The sequence below is a fragment of the Lactuca serriola genome, chromosome 2 (genome assembly GCF_051521515.1).
Source record: "Lactuca serriola cultivar US96UC23 chromosome 2, Lser_US96UC23_V15, whole genome shotgun sequence".
NCBI lineage: Eukaryota > Viridiplantae > Streptophyta > Magnoliopsida > Asterales > Asteraceae > Lactuca > Lactuca serriola.
The window spans coordinates 161,691,096-161,714,669 of NC_136409.1; the positions used below are offsets into that span (position 1 = coordinate 161,691,096).

A 23,574-nucleotide genomic window follows, 5' to 3' on the forward strand; every position below is an offset into this window, starting at 1 on the left:
CCAGGCCAGGATGGTTTTTCCCGAATCGTAACATCTTTGTTCGTCAAAGAGCTGTTGGATTATGAGATACCAAATACCGCAAAGCTCCCGACACTCAAAACGTACAATGGAACCACCGACCCGGACAGTCACATCGACACATATGAATGGACGATGACGTCGCTAAAGCTTAACGAGAAGTTCTGGTGCACATACTTCCCGACGACACTCGAGGGAAACGCCGACACGTGGTTTAAAACGTTACAACCGGGCAGCATTTCAAACTTTGCTCAACTCAAGTACCTTTTCCTCACCAACTTCATGCAGTTACGCACATACAAGGGAGACTCTCATTCCATTATAGGCTGTAAACAAAGAGAGGGGGAAACCGTGCGAGAATACTTTACTAGATTCACAAATGCCACGCTGGATGTACCAGGGCATGACGAAGGCCTTATAGCCGGAGCCTTCACATGGGTACTCCTTCCAGGCCCTTTGTTACAAAAACTCATGGGAAAGAAGCCCTTAACACAAGTCGAGTTGAAAGAAAGGGTATAGCGATATCTACGGTAGGAGGATGGTGAAGCAACCAAGCAAGCCTACTTGAATGCCATGACGACCAAGCATCACCACCCGAGTCATACGAACTTCCGAGGGGGAGGAAGATACTATGGCCAGGCAAGAAGACCACCGATGCGTTTTCGACCATTTGTTAAAGACGACAGACGGGGTCACCGCCCAGAAGTGTACGTGGTGTCTAAGAAACAGCAGCCGGCCAAGTCACCCAAGAGTCGGTACTGTGAATACCACAAAAGTAAGACGCATGATACGGTTAACTGTTCGGTACCCAAGAGTCTGAACGGGAAGCTTACAGCTCTAAGCAGGTTCATTTCAAAATCCGCTGACAAGGCCATGCCATTGTTCCACACCTTAAAGGGGTGCATCGAGAATAACAACTTCCAGTGGACGAATGAGGCAGAAAAGGCGCTCCAGAAAATCAAGGAAGCGCTACACGAGTTGCCAACTCTGGCCACCCCTATCCCTGGAGAAACATTACAAGTGTATCTTTCAACATCAGGCGAAGCGATATCCTTGGTATCGGATGTGGAAAGGGAGGGGGAACAGAGGCCGGTGTACTTTGTTAGTAGAGCGCTGCAAGGACCAGAACTCAACTATCCCACGCTGGAAAAGTTGGTATTAGCACTCATCTACGTCGCGAGATGACTAAGGAGATACTTCCAGGCACATCAAATCGAGGTACTCACGAGCTACCCCATTAAACAGATCTTGCTCAAGCCAGAGACGTCAGGCTGGCTGGCCAAGTGGGCAATTGAGCTGGGAGAACACGACATAAACTACCGCCCAAGAACAAGCATCAAAGGGCAGGCGCTGGCCGACTTCTTACTAGAGATTCCAGATAGAGGGAACCCGGAGAAAGAGAAGGTGTGAGTAGTTGAAGAGGCCCCGACTGACCATGGTTCATGGACCTTGTATACGGATGGAGCATCCAGCAGGGAAGGCCTGGGGGCGGGGCTAATCCTGACTAGCCCAGAAGGAGAGGAGGTAACCTATGCCCTCCGCTTCGACTTCCATACGTCAAACAATGAGGTGGAGTACAAAGCACTTCTTGCAGGATTACGGTTAGCCAAGCAGATGGGTGTGAAAGCTGTAACAGCCTTAACCGACTCGAGGTTAGCAGCAAACCAAGTCAATGGAAGTTTCGAGGTAAGAGATCAAAGAATGGGAAAATATGTAAAGATGGTGAAACAGCTAGTAGGATCATTCGGACGGTTTACAATCAAGCAGATACCCAGAAGCGAAAACAAGAGGGAAGACGCTTTGAGTAAGCTGGCGTCCACATGCTTTGACCACCTATCAAAGAAAGTTTTAGTAGAGGTACTTCGAGAAAGGAGTATAGATGAGCAACAAGTGAACACCCTAACCCCCGCTGGGCCCACATGGATGACACCGTTCCGGGAATACCTCCAAAGAGGAGTGTTGCCGGACGATCATGATGAGGCCAGGAAAATACGTATAAAAGCGCCTTCATACGCAATGGTGAATGGAGAATTGTACAAGAAGGGGTTCACGTCTCCATGGTTAAAATGCGTGGATCAGGCCAAGGGGGTAGATATATTGTAGGAGGCACACTCAGGACAGGTGGGTGCACACGAAGGGGCGAGGGCCTTGACAGGCAAGATGTTACGAATGAGGGATATACTGGCCATCGATACAACAGGATGCGATAGAAGTAACCAGGAAATGTGGGGAATGTCAGTCTTACACCCCAATCCAGGTGAACCCCTCGGCCCCGCTAAGCAACATATCCAGCCCATGGCCTTTCTACCAGTAGGGCATAGATATAATGGGTCCATTCCCAGAAGCACCAGGGAAACTAAAGTATATGGTGGTAGCTGTGGACTACTTCACAAAGTGGATTGAAGCTGAGCCTCTGGCGTGCATATCTGGGAGGCACATGATAAAATTCGTATGGAAAAACATCATGACAGGATTCGGAACACCTAAGGTTCTCATCAGCGATAATGGCTTGCAGTTTGCTGAGAACTCGTTCAGAGAATGGTGCACCGCCAAAGGGATAAGCCAACACTTCACATCAGTGGCACACCCTCAAGCGAACGGCCAAACGGAGGTGTCTAACCGAACCATTGTCAATGGGATTAAGAAGAGGTTGGGCAAAGCAAAGGGGAATTGGGCAGAAGATATACCAATGGTGTTGTGGTCATACATAACTACACCACGGAAAAGCACAAAGGAAACCCCTTTCAACTTGACGTATGGAACCGAAGCCATGCTTCCCATGGAGGTGGCAGTGAACACATTGAGAGTGACCAACAAGGATGAGGAAAGCAACATAAAAGACCTAAGGATAAACCTAGATATCCTAGAGGAGAAGCATGAAGAATCGGGTGTACGCCAAGCCGCGTATAAACATGCAACAGAAAGATATTACAACCAAAGGGCAAAGGAGAAGGCCTTCAAAGTCGGCGAATATGTTTTGAGGAAAAACGAGGCAAGCCGAGCCCAACGTCAAGGTAAGTTGGGCCCAACATGGGAAGGCCCATACAGAGTCATGGAGGCAAATAGGAGCGGTGCATACGTGTTAGAGACAATGGAAGGAAGTCACATTCCAAGAACATGGAATGCTAGGAACTTAAAGAAATATTTTTTCTAAGGCAAGGAAAGGAAGGAAAGGGAGGAAACCCCAGTTGGTTGATGTCTCATTGAGTGTATCGCACCCCGAATACTTAGAGTATATTTGTTCATGCTAAGAGACATGAGTTCAATACTTAGTGTATTTAAAATTCCATGCTAAGAGACATGAACCTGATACTTAGTGTATTTAAAATTCCATGCTAAGAGACATGAACCTGATACTTAGTGTATTTAAAATTCCATGCTAAGAGACATGAACCTGATACTTAGTGTATTTAAAATTCCATGCTAAGAGACATGTGTTCAATACTTAGTGTATATATAATTCCATGCTAAGAGACATGAGTCCAATACTTAATGTATTTAAAAGTATCATGCTAAGCGTCATGAGTTCAACACTTAGTGTATTCAAAAAACCCGCGGTTAATGAAATGATAATGCAATTGGTGATTTTTATATACTTACCCTATTAGTCTAATGATTGAATGATTACATGTGAAACCCAATCATGGATGCTAAGTGCGTCCAATATGGACACTTAGTGTGTCAATAGTAGCAAGGGCAAAGCAAAGTGCCCGGCGCATCAAGGCGCTGTATATCCTGAATAGTGCGCAGTAAACGAGCAAGCCAAACACAAAACAAAACAAGTAGGCAATAGATAATGCCTAAAACAGGCCAAACGTACATCCAAGAAAGCGAAAAACTATTTTAGAAGTTCAAACATTACACGGAAAAACATCACATACTAAACCAACAGAAAGAAAGAAACCTTACGACTCCAGACCATCCCCACGAACATCCTTCTCACCTACCACAACCTCCTCCCCAACACTCTTTCCAGCATTTTCCCCAACCGCCCTACCATCGCCTTCTCCATCACCCACAACTACTTCACTAATGTTGCCGTCACCAACACTCGTCCCAAAATCAGGCTCACCACCACCACCAGACCCATGATCCTTACCATCACCTTCCATGTCAGCATCCGTCACCAACACCATCTTATGACCCACAATACTCTCAGACGTACCCTCTGAACCACCAAAGGAGCATAACTCCCGCAAACCTTCAATACCCACCTCCCCCAAACCTAACAGACTCGCGTGATCCATACTGGCGAAGGACAAAAGAGCATCATTCACATTAACCACGGGACCAACAACCGCCTCCCCACTCCCACCGCCACCTGAAGTCTTTTGAACAGACTCAAACCCAGCCATGTACGCACCATGGCGGATAAGACTGATGGCGTTGGTAAAGTCAGGGTGCTCTATCAGTTTATCAACAATATGAACAACGCCGACGTGCAACAACCAATCCAAGTCTCGTCGAGCAACATCCACATATGACTGCAGTGACGATACAAGCTTGTCACGATCGACAACATCACACTCAAGACTTTCAACCTGGATCATTAAACCTTCATTCATTTGGGTGAGAGAGTCAACCTTGGTTTCCAATGCAGCCATAGCCTTGTCAAGAATGTTCTTCTCGGATGCTAGCAACTCACATTTCTTCTCAGAAGAGCGAAGATCATCACCAAGTTCACTCAGACGATGCTCCAAACTAGCTACACGCGATCCACAGGTGGCATGTGTGGCCTCCACCTCGCCAAGGGTATGGATACTCCGGGAACCTGCAACAAGATAAAACATGGCATGTGCAGCAGCGTAAGCCATCTTGTGAGCAAGGGCAGGATTACCCATCGCCTCCATATCCTCAACTGCAGTTGGATGGAAGGCGTGGCGCGAGAATTCCAAAGCATTGACATGAACAGAAAGACGAGAATCATCGCGAAGATCCCAAGATGGCACAAAAACCGCAGACCCAGAAGCACCATCACCAGGGCCACCGTCTTTGGAAACTGTAACCGGCCCATAGGGCCAAAGCCCTTCGCCGGGGAAAGCTTGGAGGGAGCAAACAGAATAGTTGGAGAAGGAATGGAAGAAAAATTTGAAATAACGGGCTGTTCAGTCGCCCTGTTGATTCCCTCAGACTGTTGCGCGTCATCATCGGGAATCACAACCACGCCAGTGGACATGGAACCCACTGGTGTGGAACTCATCGAACTCAGCAGGCGAGAAAAGTTGCGCCTAGTATGCAATCTCTTGGGGGCATGATGAGCACCAGTAACCGGCTTGCCCTTGATGTGTGTGAAACCAACTAGTTTTAATCCTACTAACTTAGACACAAAATAAACACACAAAAGACAATGTACCTATCGATTAGTAATATAGTTCAAGCAAGTAGGGTATCGAACACAGGGAATGGTAAACAATTAAAATAAATGCAAATATTATCGATTAGTAACGTTGTTCAAGTAAGTAGGGTATCGAACACAGGGAACGGTAAACAATTTAAATAAATGCTAATATTATCTAAATAAAACAAATAAAAAAGGGGGTTTTCTCTAGTTTTACAAGACTAGAAACTTAATTAGAATAACTAGCAACTAAAACAATTAATTACCAACTAAATTCAATAGTAAAGAGGACTTCTGTTTAGGTACGACTCATTTGTTCCCATTGATGATTTTAATGTATCGGATTAATTCTTCATTGGCTACCGATTAAGATAATTAGGTTCACGTTCGCTATTCCTAATTCTTAGAAAACAAATTAACTCAAGCAATGGCCAGTTGTCTAAATTAACGGGTTTCCTAGATTATTGATTCGGGTTAAGTAAGAGTTGTAGTGGTTAACTAAATTTGCCCTTCAATTAACCTCTTGTCGATGTTCATCCAACAAGCTTACACATTAACTTACCTATCTTCTAGTTAATTCTAGTTTCACGTTCGTTATTCCTAGACATACAACTATGTGGTCACAATAAATCATATGAAATTAATAACTAAGAGATGTTCATACAACTTAATTACTGATTTATTAATAGAAGAATAGTTATTGTCAACACATAAGGTTCTTTAACAAGCTTAACAAAACATAATTACCAATTAAAATTAATCCTACTCAAATAATCAATCCATGTTCACAAAATTGTCTACCCTAACAGAAGAATAAGTTTTTAGCTCATGATTGCAGTAAACATAAACTCAAAAACGAAATCAAAGTATGTAAACATGATTCAAATCAAAAAGTTACTAAGAATAAACCAAAATTGTCTTGATTCTCTTCACAATTGAATGTAGGGTTGATTCTTCAGTTCCTCACGACCTAGCAACACTTCCAATCGTTTCTCAGCCTCCTAGGGTTTCTCTCCATGCTAGGGTATCGATATGAAAGTCTCTTTATATAGATTTTCACAAAACAGAGGCTACTCGGCGAGTCCAGTGACCTACTCGGCGAGTCCGTCACTTAAAACTCGTGTACAGCAAGTCAGCGCGTCCAGAATCGCGAAAGTTCGATACAACTCTCCGAGTAATCGACCCTACTCGCCGATCACGTTTCGAATCAGCATTTTCTAAAACACGAAAGTCGTCCGAAATTGTGTCTACATTTCAGAACATTTTGAATCTCGTCAATTGGAGTTACGGTTCATGAGATATGGCCAAAACATTGACAAGGGGTCAAGCTGTCCAGCAACATCCTTCCTTCTTCAAAATCCAAGATCCAAGCCTCCAATCGCTAGTTCTGCTTCATTTTCCTTTCGAGCATGTAATTGTTGCTGAAAATTGAAATTATAAACTAATTAAGCACCTTTTGTTCATTAAATGAGATAAAATCAACATAAAGTATTAAGATAATGCATGAATTTTATAACTAAATATGCCCATATCAAAATACCCCACACTTGACTTTTGCTTGCCCCCAAGAAAAACTGAATTTTAGTACACTAATATTACATAAGACAATCCCAATCGAACCCAGCCATTATGCCAAGACCGCAACGCATGCATTTGTGTCTAAAATTTTCCTAATAACCTCCCATACTCCAAATACTCACAATCCTCATAAACATTCGCCCACTTTTTCCGAACAATGCTCATTTTATGCATCCCTCCGAATCCATCCTTAGAAAACCTCTTAACCTCAAGGTATTTTTGGTTGAGCAACCCAAGCATACATAATCTAGACAATTACAATTTATGATACCACATTGGAGCTCTTTGGAATTCTTCACTTCTTTGACATTTGATCTTTAATTTTTGGGTATCTTCAACTTTTGAATTTCTTCATAATTTTTGATCTTTGAACTTCATACTTTAATTTTGATGCTCCAAAAATTCTTCAAACTTTTTCTTGTAATTCTCTTTTTTTTTATATTTATTTATTTTTTATTTTATATGTAACTCACTTTTTCCACTCAAAACCCTACATGCTTAAGCAGGGGCGCTCAACTTCAACCTTTATTGGTTAACGATAATAATTTTCCTGGATACATTTCTGGTACACGATGCTAAACATATTACATCCTTCAAACTAAGCGAGGTTGTGTTTTTGTTCCATGATTTCACTAGAATAAGGAAGCCACAAATGCACTAGAACGTGTTTAGGCTCAACTAAACATTTGAGTTTTCATGCAATCATCAACATAATACTAGCATGAACCCTAATTGCTTTACCAAAATCGTTACCGACGTCCAAGGTTTTCAGGAAAACCCCAATTTTGCCAGGAGGAGGGGAAGAGATACTAGAGCCAGGGGAAGGAAATTCCACACCTTCTAAGGAAGATAAGCCATACGTGGCCTCCAATTGTCGATACTCGGCAGCAAAAGGGACGGTTTTGGGAAGGTTAGCCATGAAAGAGAAAGAAGATTGAGCACGAAAAAGAAAGGGAAGAATAGATGAGGCGAAAGAAACTGTGCAAATACCCTCTTAAAGAAGGGGATGTGGCAGGACATTTAAATGTCTGACATAATGATGTAACTGCCAGCAGTCATGCGCAGTCACGTCGCCACTAAAAACGGAGTGGCGGGTAGAGGAAAACGAACACACGTCAATCAATTAAGTCTAGAACGCTGTAACTAGCGCTGCAACGCTACGGCTACTGGAGTGGGGGACTTGATGGTGTGCCTAGGGCAGCACAACAGAGCCGCGTCCGAGCCCTAGAGCCGGGAACACCATCCCGACCCAGCCCAGCAGGCTCAGCGCCCGCTGGCGTCCCCGGGAGCGAAACGCCCAGGCGGAAGGCTCGCACCCGCCAAATGACGCTCCTTGCTCCAAGACAAAAGGTACGGTCAGGAGACAAACAGCAGGATCAGAGCATTACCGTCGGAGCCAATGAGAGCGCTCTAGCGGTTGAGGGCACACGACCCTCCAATCAACGCCTCTGATCCTGTCTCCCCAAAAAGCGATCCTGTCTGGTACGGACCAGGCAGGAGCGCTAGGTATAAAAGGATGCATTCTCAGACTAGCGAGGTAAGTTCTCCGGCCCTTCTAGAGAACGCATACACAAACCCTAAATCATCTCCTAACTTGACCGTCAGAGCGTTCTTCCGGGAGCCCCTCCCGGAAAGCAGCTGACGACCCTTGTTCTTTGTGATCTTGCAGTGATAACCAGGCAACCAAGAAGAGTTCAGCCGTGAAGCAGAAGCAAGGTCTTATCCGGGACAAGGTTCCATCATTCATATATATATATATATATATATATATATATATATATATATATATATATATATATATATATATATATATCGTATATCGTATATTATCAAATACATTTCTAACACATATTCCAAGAAATAAGAATATAACTTACATATAAACTTTTCAACCAAAATTGAAACAAATACAATTCTTAGGGTAGACGGAGTCTGTTCATGCCTCCCTTCGATGTCGACAATTTGAAGTGAGCTCCGTGTTCTCACTAATGTAACCTCCCTACCCTCCCACTTCGTTTTTCATATTTGCGTCCAATCATATTCAATTTGTAAATCCATACCGACTTCCTTTTTTCCATTGCCAGAAAGGTGAGGGCGATGTTCCCATCGATGCTAGAATGCCAACTTACTGTCAACTCAACCCGTGCAGGAGTCCAACACACTTCCACTCCCACTGCCCTTAAAAATAATACAACTTTTGAACAATCCTCTAAGCCGTCTGTTGGTAATTGTAGTGTTATCGACATATTTTGGTGTAATTATTATCAATAATAAGATAGGTTGAGCTTTATTTACTAACCGAATTTGGAGGTGCGGGGTGCACACTCGGTGTGACAATTGTGAAATCGGGAATACGGGGACGCCTCTCCTGTGTGCAGGGTTCAAAAGGGCTAAAGCCCCTTGGCGGGGTCTAGGTGCAGTGCCCTTGGCGTTGGTTATGTCTTAATAACCAACGATTTTTGGCGTCAAAAGGATGCAACTTCTGTTTAACTACTTTTCCCTCTAGTATAAGAATCCTTCTCTGGTTCCAGAAAAGGGGTTGAAACTTTCATACACGAAAATTATATATTGATTTATGCTATCTCTCCGTAACACAAAAACAACAAAGTACATTATATGTTTATGATTTAGATATGATCTAACTTCTAAATTGAAATTATTTGGATTATCCTAAATCTGATTTCGTGATACTCCATGCTGTAGAGTGAAATCACAAAATTTGAAAAATAATTGCGATCCAAAAAATATCTAAATATATTGATATTCTAATGACTCCATAATTCTAACACCATCTATACAATCTCTTTTATTTTTATGTATTTTTTTATGATCAACAAAAGTATTATTTTAATACGAAGACAGATAAAGAAAATCAATATATCAAATTGTTTGAAATAAGTAGAATTGGTTGCATTCAATAGGAAGAATGGAGTGGTATATTTCATTATTTGAGTTGAAGACGAGGATTGTGGCGGTGGTATTAACGGTGGCGGAGGATGAAATGCAAATTTGCAATGGAAAAGCTCGGAAGAGATTAATAATTTCGGTATGGCCCCAAAAGCAAAAATTCAAATCCAATTATTAAACAAAAATATCTCTCTTCTCTCTCTCTCTCTCTCTCTCTTCGATCCTCACGCCCTCATTCACCTTCTCTCTCTCCATTCATTACACGCTTTCTCTTTCTTTCTCTCTCTCTCTGCAAAAAATTTCATTTTTATTTTATATAAAATTCAAAGGTTCGTACTCTGACAACGACCACTGAAGGATGGTCGCACATGCCTACTGTCATGTCACTCCAAAATCAACGGTTACGATCTCCAGGTACGGTCTTCCCTACGGCCATGATCACATCTTTTTCCCTCTTCTTCTCTTTCCTCTCTCTCTCTCGTAGTATGCTTCTGATTGCTATAGATTCATACATACATACACTCTCATATATATCGTTTCATCACCTATTTCTCTCTCATCGTTTTTATTTCTCTCTCTCTCTCTCTCTCTCTCTCTCTACTGCTCTTCAGGTCGCCTACGGTCGGGCCGGGTGCCGTGTATAAAAGCTTCCACTGCGTCACCCTCCATCTTTCTTTTCCGTTTTTTTCTGTTTGTTTTTTATCAGCTCGATAGCGATTGGGGAAAAAGTTGGAAAGAGAAGGGTTTTTCATGGCGGTGTGTGGGAAGAAGAAGAAGAATCAGTGGTTTACTGAGCTGGGTTAGGGTTAGGGTTTTGAGTTTGGGTTTGTATGTCTGCGATTTTAGTTATGTGGGGGAGGTTTAATTGCGGAATAATGCATGTCAAAATTACATGTTTCAGAGTGAGGAAGAAGAGGTTAAGCTGAAAGTTAAAGGGGGAAATTTGGATTTCGGGGGTGGGGGGTGGGGTTTTTGCTTGATCAATCGTGATTTGTCGAGTTATGATTTAGAATTCGAAGATTGTATACTATCATTATTAAATATATCTATATAATAATCCAAAGGGTTTAGATAAAATATGAAGCTTTCAACATCAGGGTTGGGTCAGCAGCCTCATGAAGGTATCTCCTTCAAATCTTTCTTCTTGATTTTCCCTTTTTTTAATCTGACTTTACATGTGTGTCTCCTTTTCATTTATTCTTCTTCTACATTCCATATCTTTGTAGACATTCTTTTTTGTCGATGTTTCTCGATTAATTAGGGTTAATTTATTTCTCATTTCCCATGAAAGGAGAAAAGAAATGCTTGAATTCAGAGCTATGGCACGCTTGTGCTGGCCCCCTTGTCTCCCTACCTATAGTTGGCAGTCGAGTCGTTTACTTCCCTCAAGGCCATAGCGAACAGGTTTCAACTTTCAACTTTCAACACTTCATCTCCATTTCAATTTCACAATCGTTTCAATTTTCAATTTTCTTCCCGAATTTTCTACTTAATCAATCAATCGTCTATTAATTGATCTTAATTGAAACCGAAAAAGCCAGGTTGCTGCCACTACAAATAAAGAAATCGATGCTCATATACCCAATTACCCAAGCTTGCCTCCCCAATTGATCTGTCAACTCCACAATGTCACAATGCATGTGAGTTTCTCAGTTCGATTTTCTAACTTGTTATACTTTATCCATTCATACAACTCAAAACTTATCAAAAACATTGTTGATTTCTTAAATTCAGGCGGATGTTGAAACAGATGAGGTTTACGCCCAAATGACATTGCAGCCCTTGACCCCGGTAATCTTGTGTTAAAAACTTTTCAAATTTGTAATTCACAGTTTCAAAAAGTTAATTTTTTTTTTTTTTTTATATTTATTTGTTAGCAAGAACAAAAGGACACATTTCTACCTGTTGAGTTGGGCACACCAAGCAGACAGCCAACTAATTACTTTTGCAAGACATTAACAGCAAGTGATACCAGTACCCATGGAGGATTCTCTGTTCCTCGTCGTGCAGCTGAAAAAGTCTTCCCTCCATTGGTGTGAAATTACGCTTCTACCCTTCTATATCCCCAACACCCAAATAGAAAAAAAAACTCACACCTTCACTCTGTTTTCGTTTCCAGGACTTCTCTCAACAACCACCCGCCCAAGAACTCATCGCAAGAGATCTCCATGATGTTGAATGGAAGTTCAGACATATTTTTCGCGGTGGGTAGTTTAGTCATTTCACATCATTTCAAGCTTCATTCTCTAACATGAATCTAATTATCTGATTTTTTTTTGATTGACGTTACAGGGCAACCAAAACGTCACCTTCTTACCACAGGGTGGAGTGTATTTGTTAGTGCAAAAAGACTTGTTGCAGGGGACTCTGTTCTTTTCATTTGGTATTATTCATTTATTATTTATTATATATTAAAATGAAAATCCACGTATCAAAATGTTTTATTTTTTACTTTTTGTGAACCAGGAATGAAAAAAATCAACTACTTTTGGGGATACGTAGAGCAACACGTCCACAAACTGTAATGCCATCATCAGTTCTATCAAGTGATAGTATGCACATTGGGCTCCTTGCTGCTGCTGCTCATGCAGCTGCTACAAATAGTTGTTTCACAATTTTTTATAACCCAAGGTAACAAATAATAATATTCAAAAGTTTTTATGTTATTATTTTGTTACTTAATTTAAATAAATATTATTGTATTTAGGGCAAGTCCATGTGAATTTGTTATTCCTCTTTCGAAATACGTGAAAGCTGTGTATCATACTCGTGTTTCTGTTGGGATGCGTTTCCGCATGCTTTTTGAAACTGAAGAATCAAGTGTTCGAAGGTAAAACCAAAAATAAAATTCAAAAAAAAGAAAAATATAAAAGTAAATCTTATTTGATGATTCTTAATGTTGTGTAGATACATGGGTACAATTACTGGAATTGGTGATTTGGATCCTGTTCGTTGGCAGAATTCTCATTGGAGATCTGTAAAGGTAATTAAATTAGTTTACTTTAGTCAATATTATTTATTAACCATTTTTTTTCTTCATTTTTTAATTAATATAATCTTTTTTTATAGGTTGGATGGGATGAATCAACTGCAGGTGAGAGGCAGCCACGTGTCTCATTATGGGAAATTGAACCACTAACTACTTTTCCCATGTATCCATCACTTTTTCCACTTCGCCTAAAACGCCCCTGGTATCCTGGAGCTTCATCTTTTCAAGGTATAACTTGCAAACAATAGGTAACACTATATTAACTTAATATATTTAATATTTATATATTATTTTTGGCACAGATAGTAGAGATGATGGGGTTAATGGGATGACATGGCTGAGAGGGGAACCAGGGGAACAAGGATTGAATTCTCTAAACTTCCAATCTGTTGGCATGTTTCCATGGATGCAACAAAGGGTAGATCCGTCTTTTCTTCAAAGTAATCTGAATCAGCAATACCAAGCTGCATTAGCTGCAGGTTTACAGAATCTTGGAAGTGGAGATGCTTTGAAGCAACAAATACTCCAATTCCAACAACAACAGCAACAGCAACAACAACAAATCCAGTATAGTCCTTCAGGCACTTCTAATCCACTTTTCCAACAATCACAACAACTAATCCCTCAACAATTCGTCCATGGTCAAACCCAAATCCAACAAGTCAACACTCAACCAGAAGAACACCCACAACCACAACAACAACAACAACAACAGAGTTCGTATCCGGAATCTTACTTGCTTCAACACCATGAGAGGCCACAATCCCATGCTTTTATGGACCCGAATACCAAATTTGCCCCTCCTTCAATGCAAAACATGTTGGGTTCTTTAATAACATCTGAAGGAAGTGGGAATCTTTTGAGTTTTTCTAGGGCGGGGCCCACTTTGACTGAGCAGCATCCATCGAACCAGAACCAAAACCAACAGTCTTGGGTTTCGAGGTTTGCTCAGTCACAACCAAATTTGTCGTCTTCTTCACCTGCTCCATCATTGTCATATCAAGAGAAGAATGTTGAAGAAGCTTCAAGTTTGGATACACAGACACAGGGGTTGTTTGGTGGAACGAATATTGATTCTTCAGTAGGGCTTTTACAGGAAACTGACATAGCCACCACCACCACCACCATGACCATGGCGATGGCATCACCGGCTTCTGGTTTTCAGAATAATTCTTCTTACTTTGGGTACATGCAGGACTCTTCTGAGCTGCTGCATGCGACGACAGGAGCACAAATTGACCCATCAAACCCTAATCGTACGTTTGTCAAGGTAAACACAATTTTACATATAAAGTAAATGAATGATTAAAAAAGTTGGATAAAGGGTAATATGGTGAGTGTAGGTATACAAATCAGGTTCGGTGGGGAGGTCACTGGACATCAGCCGGTTTCACAGCTACCCAGAGCTGAAGGAGGAACTGGAACAGATGTTCAATGTTGAGGGGCTGCTTCAAGACCCTCAAAGATCAGGCTGGCAGCTTGTATTCGTTGACAGGGAGAATGATGTTCTTCTCCTTGGAGACGGACCCTGGGAGTATGTTTATGTTTCATCCATCATCCATCATCCATCATCCATCATCCATCATCAATTATCAATTATTTATTTGATTATTGTTTGTTTGTGTGTTGTAGGGCATTTGTAAATAGTGTGTGGTATATCAAGATACTTTCTCCTGAAGACGTGTTGAAACTTGGGAAGCAAGAGTTGGAGTCCTTCACTCAAAACTCAGGAGGAGAAAGAATTGGGAATGATGGGCATGGGCATGGACATGGGGGGAGAGAGCTTTCTGGATTGCCTCCTTCCATGGGTTCGCTTGATTTTTGAGAAAAAAACCCAAACCCAAATCCAAAACCAAGACTTTGTATTTGTCGTCTTCTATTTGATGCGCTCTCTCTACTCTACTCTACTCTACTCTACTTTATGTTTATGAAGATTGACACTCCTATTTATTTATTTTCTAGGTCGGTTGTTATTAGTTTTGTGTATCCTGGTTGGTTATTTAGTAAAATGTTTAGACAAGACAAGACTCTACTATTATTGTGATTCCAAGGAAACTTTAGAACGTTATATCAATCAATCAATCAATCATCAATGCATGCAACAAAGTTATTGACTATTGTGTTTGCGAATGTTTTGTGTTTTTACATGCGTATGAAGTGTTTGATAAAATGATTGAATGAGTTAAGTGTTTTTTTATTTAAAAACAAGTAGCAAACAAATAAATTCCAATCATTGGGGCTTTTGACAACAAAATTGACAATACATATGCTGACATATAAGAACGAAAAAATTGGTCATGTAACAAAACATTGTGGATATAACTTGTGTGGTCTTCTTAACAATGGAGATTTTCAGATCCATTTATTATCTGAAGCTAGTAAAGACTTTCTTTAATCAACACGTCTTTGTGAAAAAATCCATTTGTGAAGAAACCTCATGAAAGCTATACTTTAAGTATGTAACTTGACATCATTTCACCTTTGTGTATTTGTGATTACAATATATCATTTTGCTGCTGTATGAGATTCTTAGTTTCGATATTGTTTATTATTATTTCTACTAAGTTCTAAGGATTTGAGTATTCAAACTGATGTTATTTATTAATTCATTGCAAGTCATGGTTTAGACAATTTGCCGCATGATAGAGCAATATCTTCTAAACATGTCATGGAGAACCCAAATTGCAGTTTTTGTAACATGTGTAATTTATCTTGAATAATCAATATCATATTAATTTTTTTTATAGTGTTAATATAATCTGCATTATTAAATACGACTTTAAACTTTTTACATGATAATGTTAATATTGTATTTAATATGCATTTTACTATATGAGGATATTTTTGTAATCCATGGAATTTTTCAGGATATTAAAAGCTTAAATTTGGAATCATAACTCAAATTTAACAACAAAATTTTGAAGATTATTCCTTGTAGTTAATTGCCTACCTAAAAACCAATAGGCGATCAATCAGCAAAAAAACGTGTGGCTGCTGGGATTCGAGCCCAGGTCTCCACGGCCACAACGTGGAATTCTTACCACTAAACTACAGCCACATGATGAAATAGTAATAAACTTTATAGTTTATAAACTAACTAGTTTAACATACTTAACATTTGAATTGTTTTTAAAAAAGTAAAATAAAAAATTCTTTGTTAATTAAACAATATATTTTTTATAATAATATTTAAAAACTGTTTTTAACTTATTGAAAATTACTTAATTGATTCGTTTAACTCACCTTAGACATTTAAAATACCAAATTTGCAAGAAACATATGAAAAATATTCAATCTACAATTTAGAGGTTGTTTGGTGTTTAAATGAAAAACATCTTAAATATATTTTTAAGTATGCACGCAAAAATAATTAAACTAATGTAAATGTTGAAATGCATTGTCTACCTTTCAACATATTAGACTGAACAAAGTTTGACTAAATATATAAATATATAATAGAACTTTTAACCTAAGACAATTTGATTAACCCATAAAGTTAACATAGACAGTCACCTAAACTTTCATTAAAATAAAACATTCATTTTACAGAACAATAATAACAATTGTCAATAACAACATCTCTTGGAAGAAACCACAATCGAAGATATTGTACGTTTAGAATTAATAAAGAAATTACAAAGCAAAAGGAAAAAAAGTGTGTTTTCAACCAATCCGCTCATGTAACACTTGCCTTTTTATTCCTATTGACAATACCATAAGCAAGAGAAATCAACGATCGAATCTTTTAAAGAATCTCTTCTACCCTGTTACTAAAAAAATGTTGTTTCTAAACTTCCATACCACCCACCACATAGTCACGATGATCGCCTCGAGAATTATACGTTTATACGTTTGCAGGGCCGGTCCAAACATAAATGGGCCCGGGGCGAAAAGAAAAAAAAGGCCCCTTAATTACAAATGTAATAAAGATTAAAAAAATATCATTTATTCTTCACTATAAATGCGTTCAATTACCAATAACAAGCAAACAAAATTGTTTATCTTTTGAGTTACTTTGAGTTTAAACAACTTTAGGCTCTAAAAATCATTTAGGTAATAATTTTTTTTTATATATACGCTACATAACCCATAAATTTTGGCCCCCTCTGGAGACGTGGGCCCTGGACGGTCACCCGAGTTGCTCACTGTCTAGACTGGCTCTCTACATTTGTTGTGAGATAAATAACACATCTCTATCCATTTAGGAGTTTAGCAACCCTTGCAAAGTTATGAATGTCACACACTTCTTCAAAAAAATTCCACAAATTTGTGAATGGTCTCCAACATTCCATTCTTTTGAGCTTGTTTCCAATCCACCCCTAATCGCATGTCTCAAGTTCCAACTCCAATTTTCACCATTTCATTTGTCTTTTATGAGGTAATCCAATTTGTCCTTTTTCATTTCCAACAAGAAAAGGCTAGGAAAAGTAATCATTAACGGATTGTCATAGATCCATATATCTTTCCAAAAACGAGTACTCGAACCATTGCCCACCAATTTCCAAATTACATTAACCGAAATAATATTATTTCCTGAAGATCATTAATCGTGCCAACCATCTTCCCCCAAAACCTTTTTTTCGAAGCCAAGGTTTAAAGGTATCCAAGACAATGGATTTTACGACTTTACACCAAATGACTTATTATCGTAACTCCATTTCCATTTATAAATCAAAGCTCTATTAAAAGCATCAAGGAAACCAACCCCCAAGCCATAATTTGCATCCCATTATGCTACATATATTTTCCTTTAAATTGCATCGCCTCCCCATAATAAGCTAGCTATCAGAGATTCCAAATATGTATCGACAACCCCGCCATCCGAAATCAAGACGTGAAGTATATCCCCAAGGAACCCAAAACCGATTTCTATAATGTAGATTGGCCTCCAACCGACAATAAACTAATTTTCTAAGAGTTTTTTTTTAATAAATTTCTCAATTATAGAGTTCCAACCGATCAATCGAGAGATATAGGCTCCAATCGGAAGACCCATGTAAGAAATAGGAAGTTGTGCAGATTTACAACCACTTAAAGAAGCATATTGATCAACATTCATCGGTTACACCAATACTAAACATACTAAACGAATACCCGCTCGTTGTGCAAAATGCATAAATATATTTAAAATATTTAAAAATATAAGTTTTTTAAATATATCAATGACGTTGATGTTATCTCTTATATAATAAATCTTATAATAAGTTGGTATAATAATTGTTTGTTTTGAATTATATGATAATGTAGACATCTATAAAAATTATATAATATAAATTGTCTAATTGGCCTCTATCTACGAGTTACTCATGAATAAATTTAAATATAATATATGGTTTAATGATATTTATAGTTGTTGTTATAATTAATTCATTTTAAAAAGTTTATTTGTTTAAGATTTTAATTTCTATCATTGTAATTATTTAAAACATCGAACATTGTTTTTGTTTTTAAAGGTAACAATATAATTTTTGTATTTAATGTTACTTTTAACTTTTTTGGTGTAAGTTATTTAAAATAACGTATTTGGAAACTCTTAATTATCTTAATTTAGTTTCAAAAGTTTATTTTTTAAAAAAAATTTATTTGATGAATATTATTAGTTTCTTCGATTGTAATTATTTAAAACAACAAATATTGTTTTTGTTTTTAAAGATAACATTATTATTTTTTATATAATATTACTTTTAACTATTCTTATTATAAGTTATTTTTAAGCTACTAAATTTAAAACTCTTAATGATTATAAAAATTAGTTCGATGGTTTTTTTTGTTAATTTAGGATTACAATTTAGGTTTAACACTATAATTTATAACTTTTAACTATTTATAAAATAGTTTCTCGATTTTTTTTTCAAGTGTAACTGAAATTTTGATTTAAGTTGACACTTTTACATTATATTAAAATTAATAATTTAACTATTTTGCACAAAATCATAAATTATATAGAAGTTGTGACTTTAAAATGACAATTGCTCACATACGTCAACATATCTAAACTATTAAGTTAATTATAATATGTTAAAAAGTTAAAGTAATAATTTTATAACTGAAACTTTGATTTAAGTTAACCGTTTAAAATTATATTAAAATTAAAAATTTAACTATTTTGCATAAAATCATAAATTATACAAAAATTATGATTTTAACATGACAATTGCTCACATACGACAATATATCTAAACTAATAAATTAACTATAATATGTTAAAAAGTTAGTCATAATTTTATCAATAGAAGTAAAGTATGATATTTTCACATTGTAGTATAGTTAATTTATGATTAGAATTTAGTTTTTGCATTAATTTAACATTATTAACCAATTTATAATAACTATTAGAAAGAAATTAAAAAGTTACAGAGGTTTCAAATGCATGTGTGCAAGTAAAAATGTTTCTTTTATAAGTATACTAGTTGAATCACCACACATTGCGCGTTAATATAATTATTTAATTAAAATAATAACATTTAACAAATTGTAATTTAATATTTATACATGAAAAACAAATGTCAGTAGCAAAACAAACTCTAGAGTTAACATATTAATTTTATTAATTGTAAAAAATTATATCAATAGTTATTTCCACTATTATTTTATAATTTTATAGATCGTTTTATGTTGTGTAAATTATATATCAAAAATATATTGATTTCTATATATAACAAATACAATGTCGTATGAAAAAAATAAATACTATAACTTTTGATGATTTTATAGAACGTTTTAAGTTGTGGAAATTATATATAAAACATATGCCGATTTGTATATAAAACAAATATCAAATAATATGGAATATGCTATATCTATTAATAAAATAAAAACACTACAACATCTATTATAATATTTACACCAAAGAAAACTTATTAAACACTTACAAATCATTCAAAATGAATATTTAAAAATCAACATACATTTGATATATAAAAATATTGTTATAAAAAATCCGTGTTGAAATAACCATTGATGAGACAAATTTTTTTTTTCAACTCTTTCATTTTGAATAAAAAAATATTTTCAAACACATCATTTTTAATCAAAACTTACTTATATACTACTAATATAGCTATAATGTGTATAATAAATAAGTGGAAAACAAAAAGACATTGCACATTAATAAACATAAGTTTAAATTTTTTTTTGAATGTAGTGAAAAATATAAAGACATGGCTAATTACATTAAATTTGAAATCATAATTACATTTAAATTAAAAAACTATTAAGTTGTAGTGGGAGTTTTAAACTCTTGAGTTGTGTCCAATAATGTAATATAAATATTAACAATTATATGTTATAAAAACAATATTATAAGCATTTATCATTGAAATAATAATTTTTATACTAAGTTGTAACTAATATTATAATAATTTTAAGTTTACGATAAGATCATAAGAAAAATATAAACAATTGTGTTTGAATTAAATTGATTTAAAATTATTTTAATCTATAGGTATTTTTAATTAATTTATTTGAATATTTTGTATTTCCTATATAATTATTAGAGTAAATTACATGAATGGTCCCTATGGTTTAGGTTAATTTTCGTATTTGGTCCCTAACTTATTTTTTTAACTCGAAAAGTCCCTATTGTTTGTTTCTGTTATGTGCTTGGTCCATGTCTTATCTAAAAAGACTATTTTGCCCTTGATTTTTTAATTTATTTAAATAAACACACTCCCAACCTCACCCCATTCACTTTACCTTACCTAACCCACCATTTTTCCCTATTTAAATAATAGTGTTTTTAGTTAAGACAGGGACCAAACGCATAACAAACACAAACAGTATGGACCAAATGTAACACCAACGAAATTAGGGTCAAAATTTAACTTCTATAAAACCATAATTAGGATATACCAAGTGGTAGATAACATAACAAGGTTTTCGGAACTATAGAGAACACTAAAATCCGAGTTATAACGAAGAAGTTATGACCAATCAAAGATCCGCGACAAAACCGACAAAACGTAGTTTAGTGTAAGAAGTGAGTTTAAGATTGTAACATCCTCGATTTCAGAAGTATGATTTAAGGGTTTAAAGTGTAATTTCGAAGAAGGGACTCGACGAGTAGGTACGCTTACTCGCCGAGTTGGAGTGGGTTTAGGTCGCGAATTAAGTGACCAACTCGCCGAGTCGGAAGCTGGACTCGACGAGTTGGTGCTGAAATGAGAAAACCCTAATCTTAGGGTTTGCACCCTATTTAAAGGACTTTATGTCCTTCTCCTAGCCTCTTATTCCCCCCAGAGAGTTCCAGAAAACCCTAATCTCATGTGAGGCTTCTTTGTTGAGGAGATTGGAGCTTGGAAGAGGAAATTGGTGGAAGGAGCTTGAGAAATTAGAAGCTAGCATCAAGGGGCTTGTATAGATCTGGGATCTACATCAGTTTGGGCACATCTCATAGGTAAGGAGCCTTTGTCTTGAGCTATTTCCTTTTTGGTTCATCCTTGGTGGTTGTTTTTGTTGGATTAGTGTCTAAGTCCATATGTATTTTGGTATGTACTTGACCCGATGGTGCATGGTCCTTTTGGGTTGCCTTCACCAAAGCAACTTGATAGGATGAATTATGGAGAGAAAGGATTAAATATGATTTATTAATATATTATGAGAATAATATATTAAAGGAGAAATCATATTGTTTAATTAAAATTAGTCAATAATTAATTGGTAATTAGTTTTGTGACTAAAAGAGATTAATTAAACTTAAGGGACTGGAATTGTAATTATAAGATAATTTCAATTTGGGCCATGGATTTCCTTATATTAAGGAGTGGACGAATTCTATGGGGAAACCCATGAAGAAATCGTCCAAGGCCTTAAGGAAAGGGATCTATGGGTTGCTTAGGGCTTAAGCATCCAAATTAGGGTTTCCTTATTAGATAACCCTAATAGCCTAACTATATATACATCCCTTATGACCCAAAAACGTGGCTAAGACTTCTCCTAGGGATTCACACGTTTTAGGGCAGCCTCCTTCACCTCTACTCTTCATCCTCTTGCTCTTGGTGTTTGTGAACCATTAGAGGAGTGATATTTGTGACTCTAAGCTTTCTAAAGTCAATACAAGAAGGATTTGGGATTGTTATTGCTACATAACAATCAAGGTAATATCTTAAAACTATTCTCATGTTAATATGATTACTTGAATGCTAGAATTAGGGTTTATAGTCTTGGATAACTTGCATGTACAATAGAGAAACCTAGATCCAAGCATTAGGGCTTGTATGAGCACATATGATGTTCTTATGTCCAAAACCCATCAGTGGTATCAGAGCTTAGATTGGTTTCTATTGTATTGATGCCTTGCATGTTAAAAAAAATTCGTTTTTTTGTGGTTCTGCTTGCTGAACTCGCCGAGTCCATGCCTGACTCGACGAGTCGGCTGGTCAGAATGAGGGAAAACCGGGATTTCTTGCTGTTTTTGCTTGAGGATACTTGCCTTATCATATTAGATCAATATAAACCCAATTTTTTTGATATATATGACTATATTCTTGATCTAATTGAAGATATTTATCAATTAATAAAATATTTGTTTCCTTATGTGATAATTGATTAATTATTTTGATTAAATTGGTAAATTGTTTTGCAAGAAATCCTTAAATAAATCAAATATGGATAATTATGTGATTAATTGTTAATTAAGATTATTTGTTATTTGATCCTTGTGTTATGAAAAGTTTCACATTTTCCCCTTTAGGTTTTATAGTTTAAATTTGACCTCAAAAGTTTTGTTGTTTTGAAATTTAAATAGTTGAAACCCTAATGTTTTGAAAAAGGTTTCAAAACTTGCCCTCAAGTTTTGGAATTTAAATTTTGATTAATAGTTTAATTTTGATGTATATTTAAATTCCAAACCCTAATATTTTGAAATGTTTCAAAACTTGCCCTCAAGTTTTGGAATTTAAAAGTTGATTAAAAGTTTAATTAGGAATGTTAAATTCTAAAACCCTAATATTGTTTTGAAAAAGTTCAAATCACACCCTTATGGTTTTATTAATTAATTAAGGTGTATAATTAAAAGTGGTTTAATAAATCCATAAAAGTTTTGGTTTACAATTTAATTGAATTAAAGGTATAATTATTAAATTTGACCACCTAGTATTTTAAAAGTGTAAAATATACCCTATGCTATATATAACATTAAAAGTCTAACATTATATATATGTATGAGTAAAAGTCAGTCTTACCGTTAGTAAGCCTCATTCACAAAGCTGGTCTATGAGGGGTGTTTAAGGAAATTGCCTATAAAATGACGATTGAATGGGTATCCACTCTTACCCACCGCACTCTTGACTAGTGGAGGGTCGTTAGCCGAACGGGTAGGATAGGACGAAACCTTCCATTATAAGTATAATGTAGTACAAAAGTAACTAAATGTTTTTCAAATTCCCAATCTTAGTTACTTAGGCAAAAGTGAATTGATGCAATTCCATGAAATTACACTTTGTGCCCTTGCGAAGACATTAGTGAAGCGTGTGTGGTTTACCGTCACACCGAATAGGTGACTGTAACATGTGGGGGCACCATGTAGTTTGCATGGTTATTCACACCCGCTTTGTGATCCTCGGCATCCCAGTCACAAACAAGAGGGGAATATCGAGATTTAAACATGCCATTGAAATGTTCAATGAATCTCATAGGATCTAGGAGTTTTCATAGATTTAAAACTTAAATTTCTTTTCGTTTTTCATGGTGGAAATTAGTGAATCGTCATTCACTTACCTTCAAATGTTTTGCAATTTGGGTTACG

The 23,574-nt window shown here is 36.7% G+C and overlaps 2 protein-coding genes and 1 non-coding gene across 3 annotated transcripts; 2 read left to right on the forward strand and 1 right to left on the reverse strand.

Moving 5' to 3' along the window:
- The first annotated feature begins 1,632 nt into the window (after positions 1–1,632).
- LOC145089722 (uncharacterized) lies at positions 1,633–2,121 on the forward strand. The gene has a single exon (XM_079028120.1). It carries the CDS (start codon positions 1,633–1,635, stop codon positions 2,119–2,121), a length of 489 nt encoding a protein of 162 aa, XP_078884246.1.
- An 8,245-nt stretch (positions 2,122–10,366) lies between these two features.
- Positions 10,367–14,947, forward strand: LOC145087204 (auxin response factor 8-like). The gene is made up of 14 exons (XM_079025112.1): positions 10,367–10,962; positions 11,133–11,245; positions 11,383–11,481; positions 11,576–11,632; positions 11,719–11,874; positions 11,961–12,045; positions 12,134–12,224; positions 12,308–12,472; positions 12,549–12,671; positions 12,749–12,824; positions 12,911–13,058; positions 13,133–14,100; positions 14,174–14,364; positions 14,463–14,947. Exons 1-14 carry the CDS (start codon positions 10,920–10,922, stop codon positions 14,653–14,655), a joined length of 2,508 nt encoding a protein of 835 aa, XP_078881238.1. The 5' UTR covers positions 10,367–10,919; the 3' UTR covers positions 14,656–14,947.
- An 869-nt stretch (positions 14,948–15,816) lies between these two features.
- Positions 15,817–15,888, reverse strand: TRNAH-GUG (transfer RNA histidin (anticodon GUG)). Its single transcript has one exon. It is a non-coding gene; the product is annotated as a tRNA-His (tRNA).
- Positions 15,889–23,574: the final 7,686 nt, after the last annotated feature.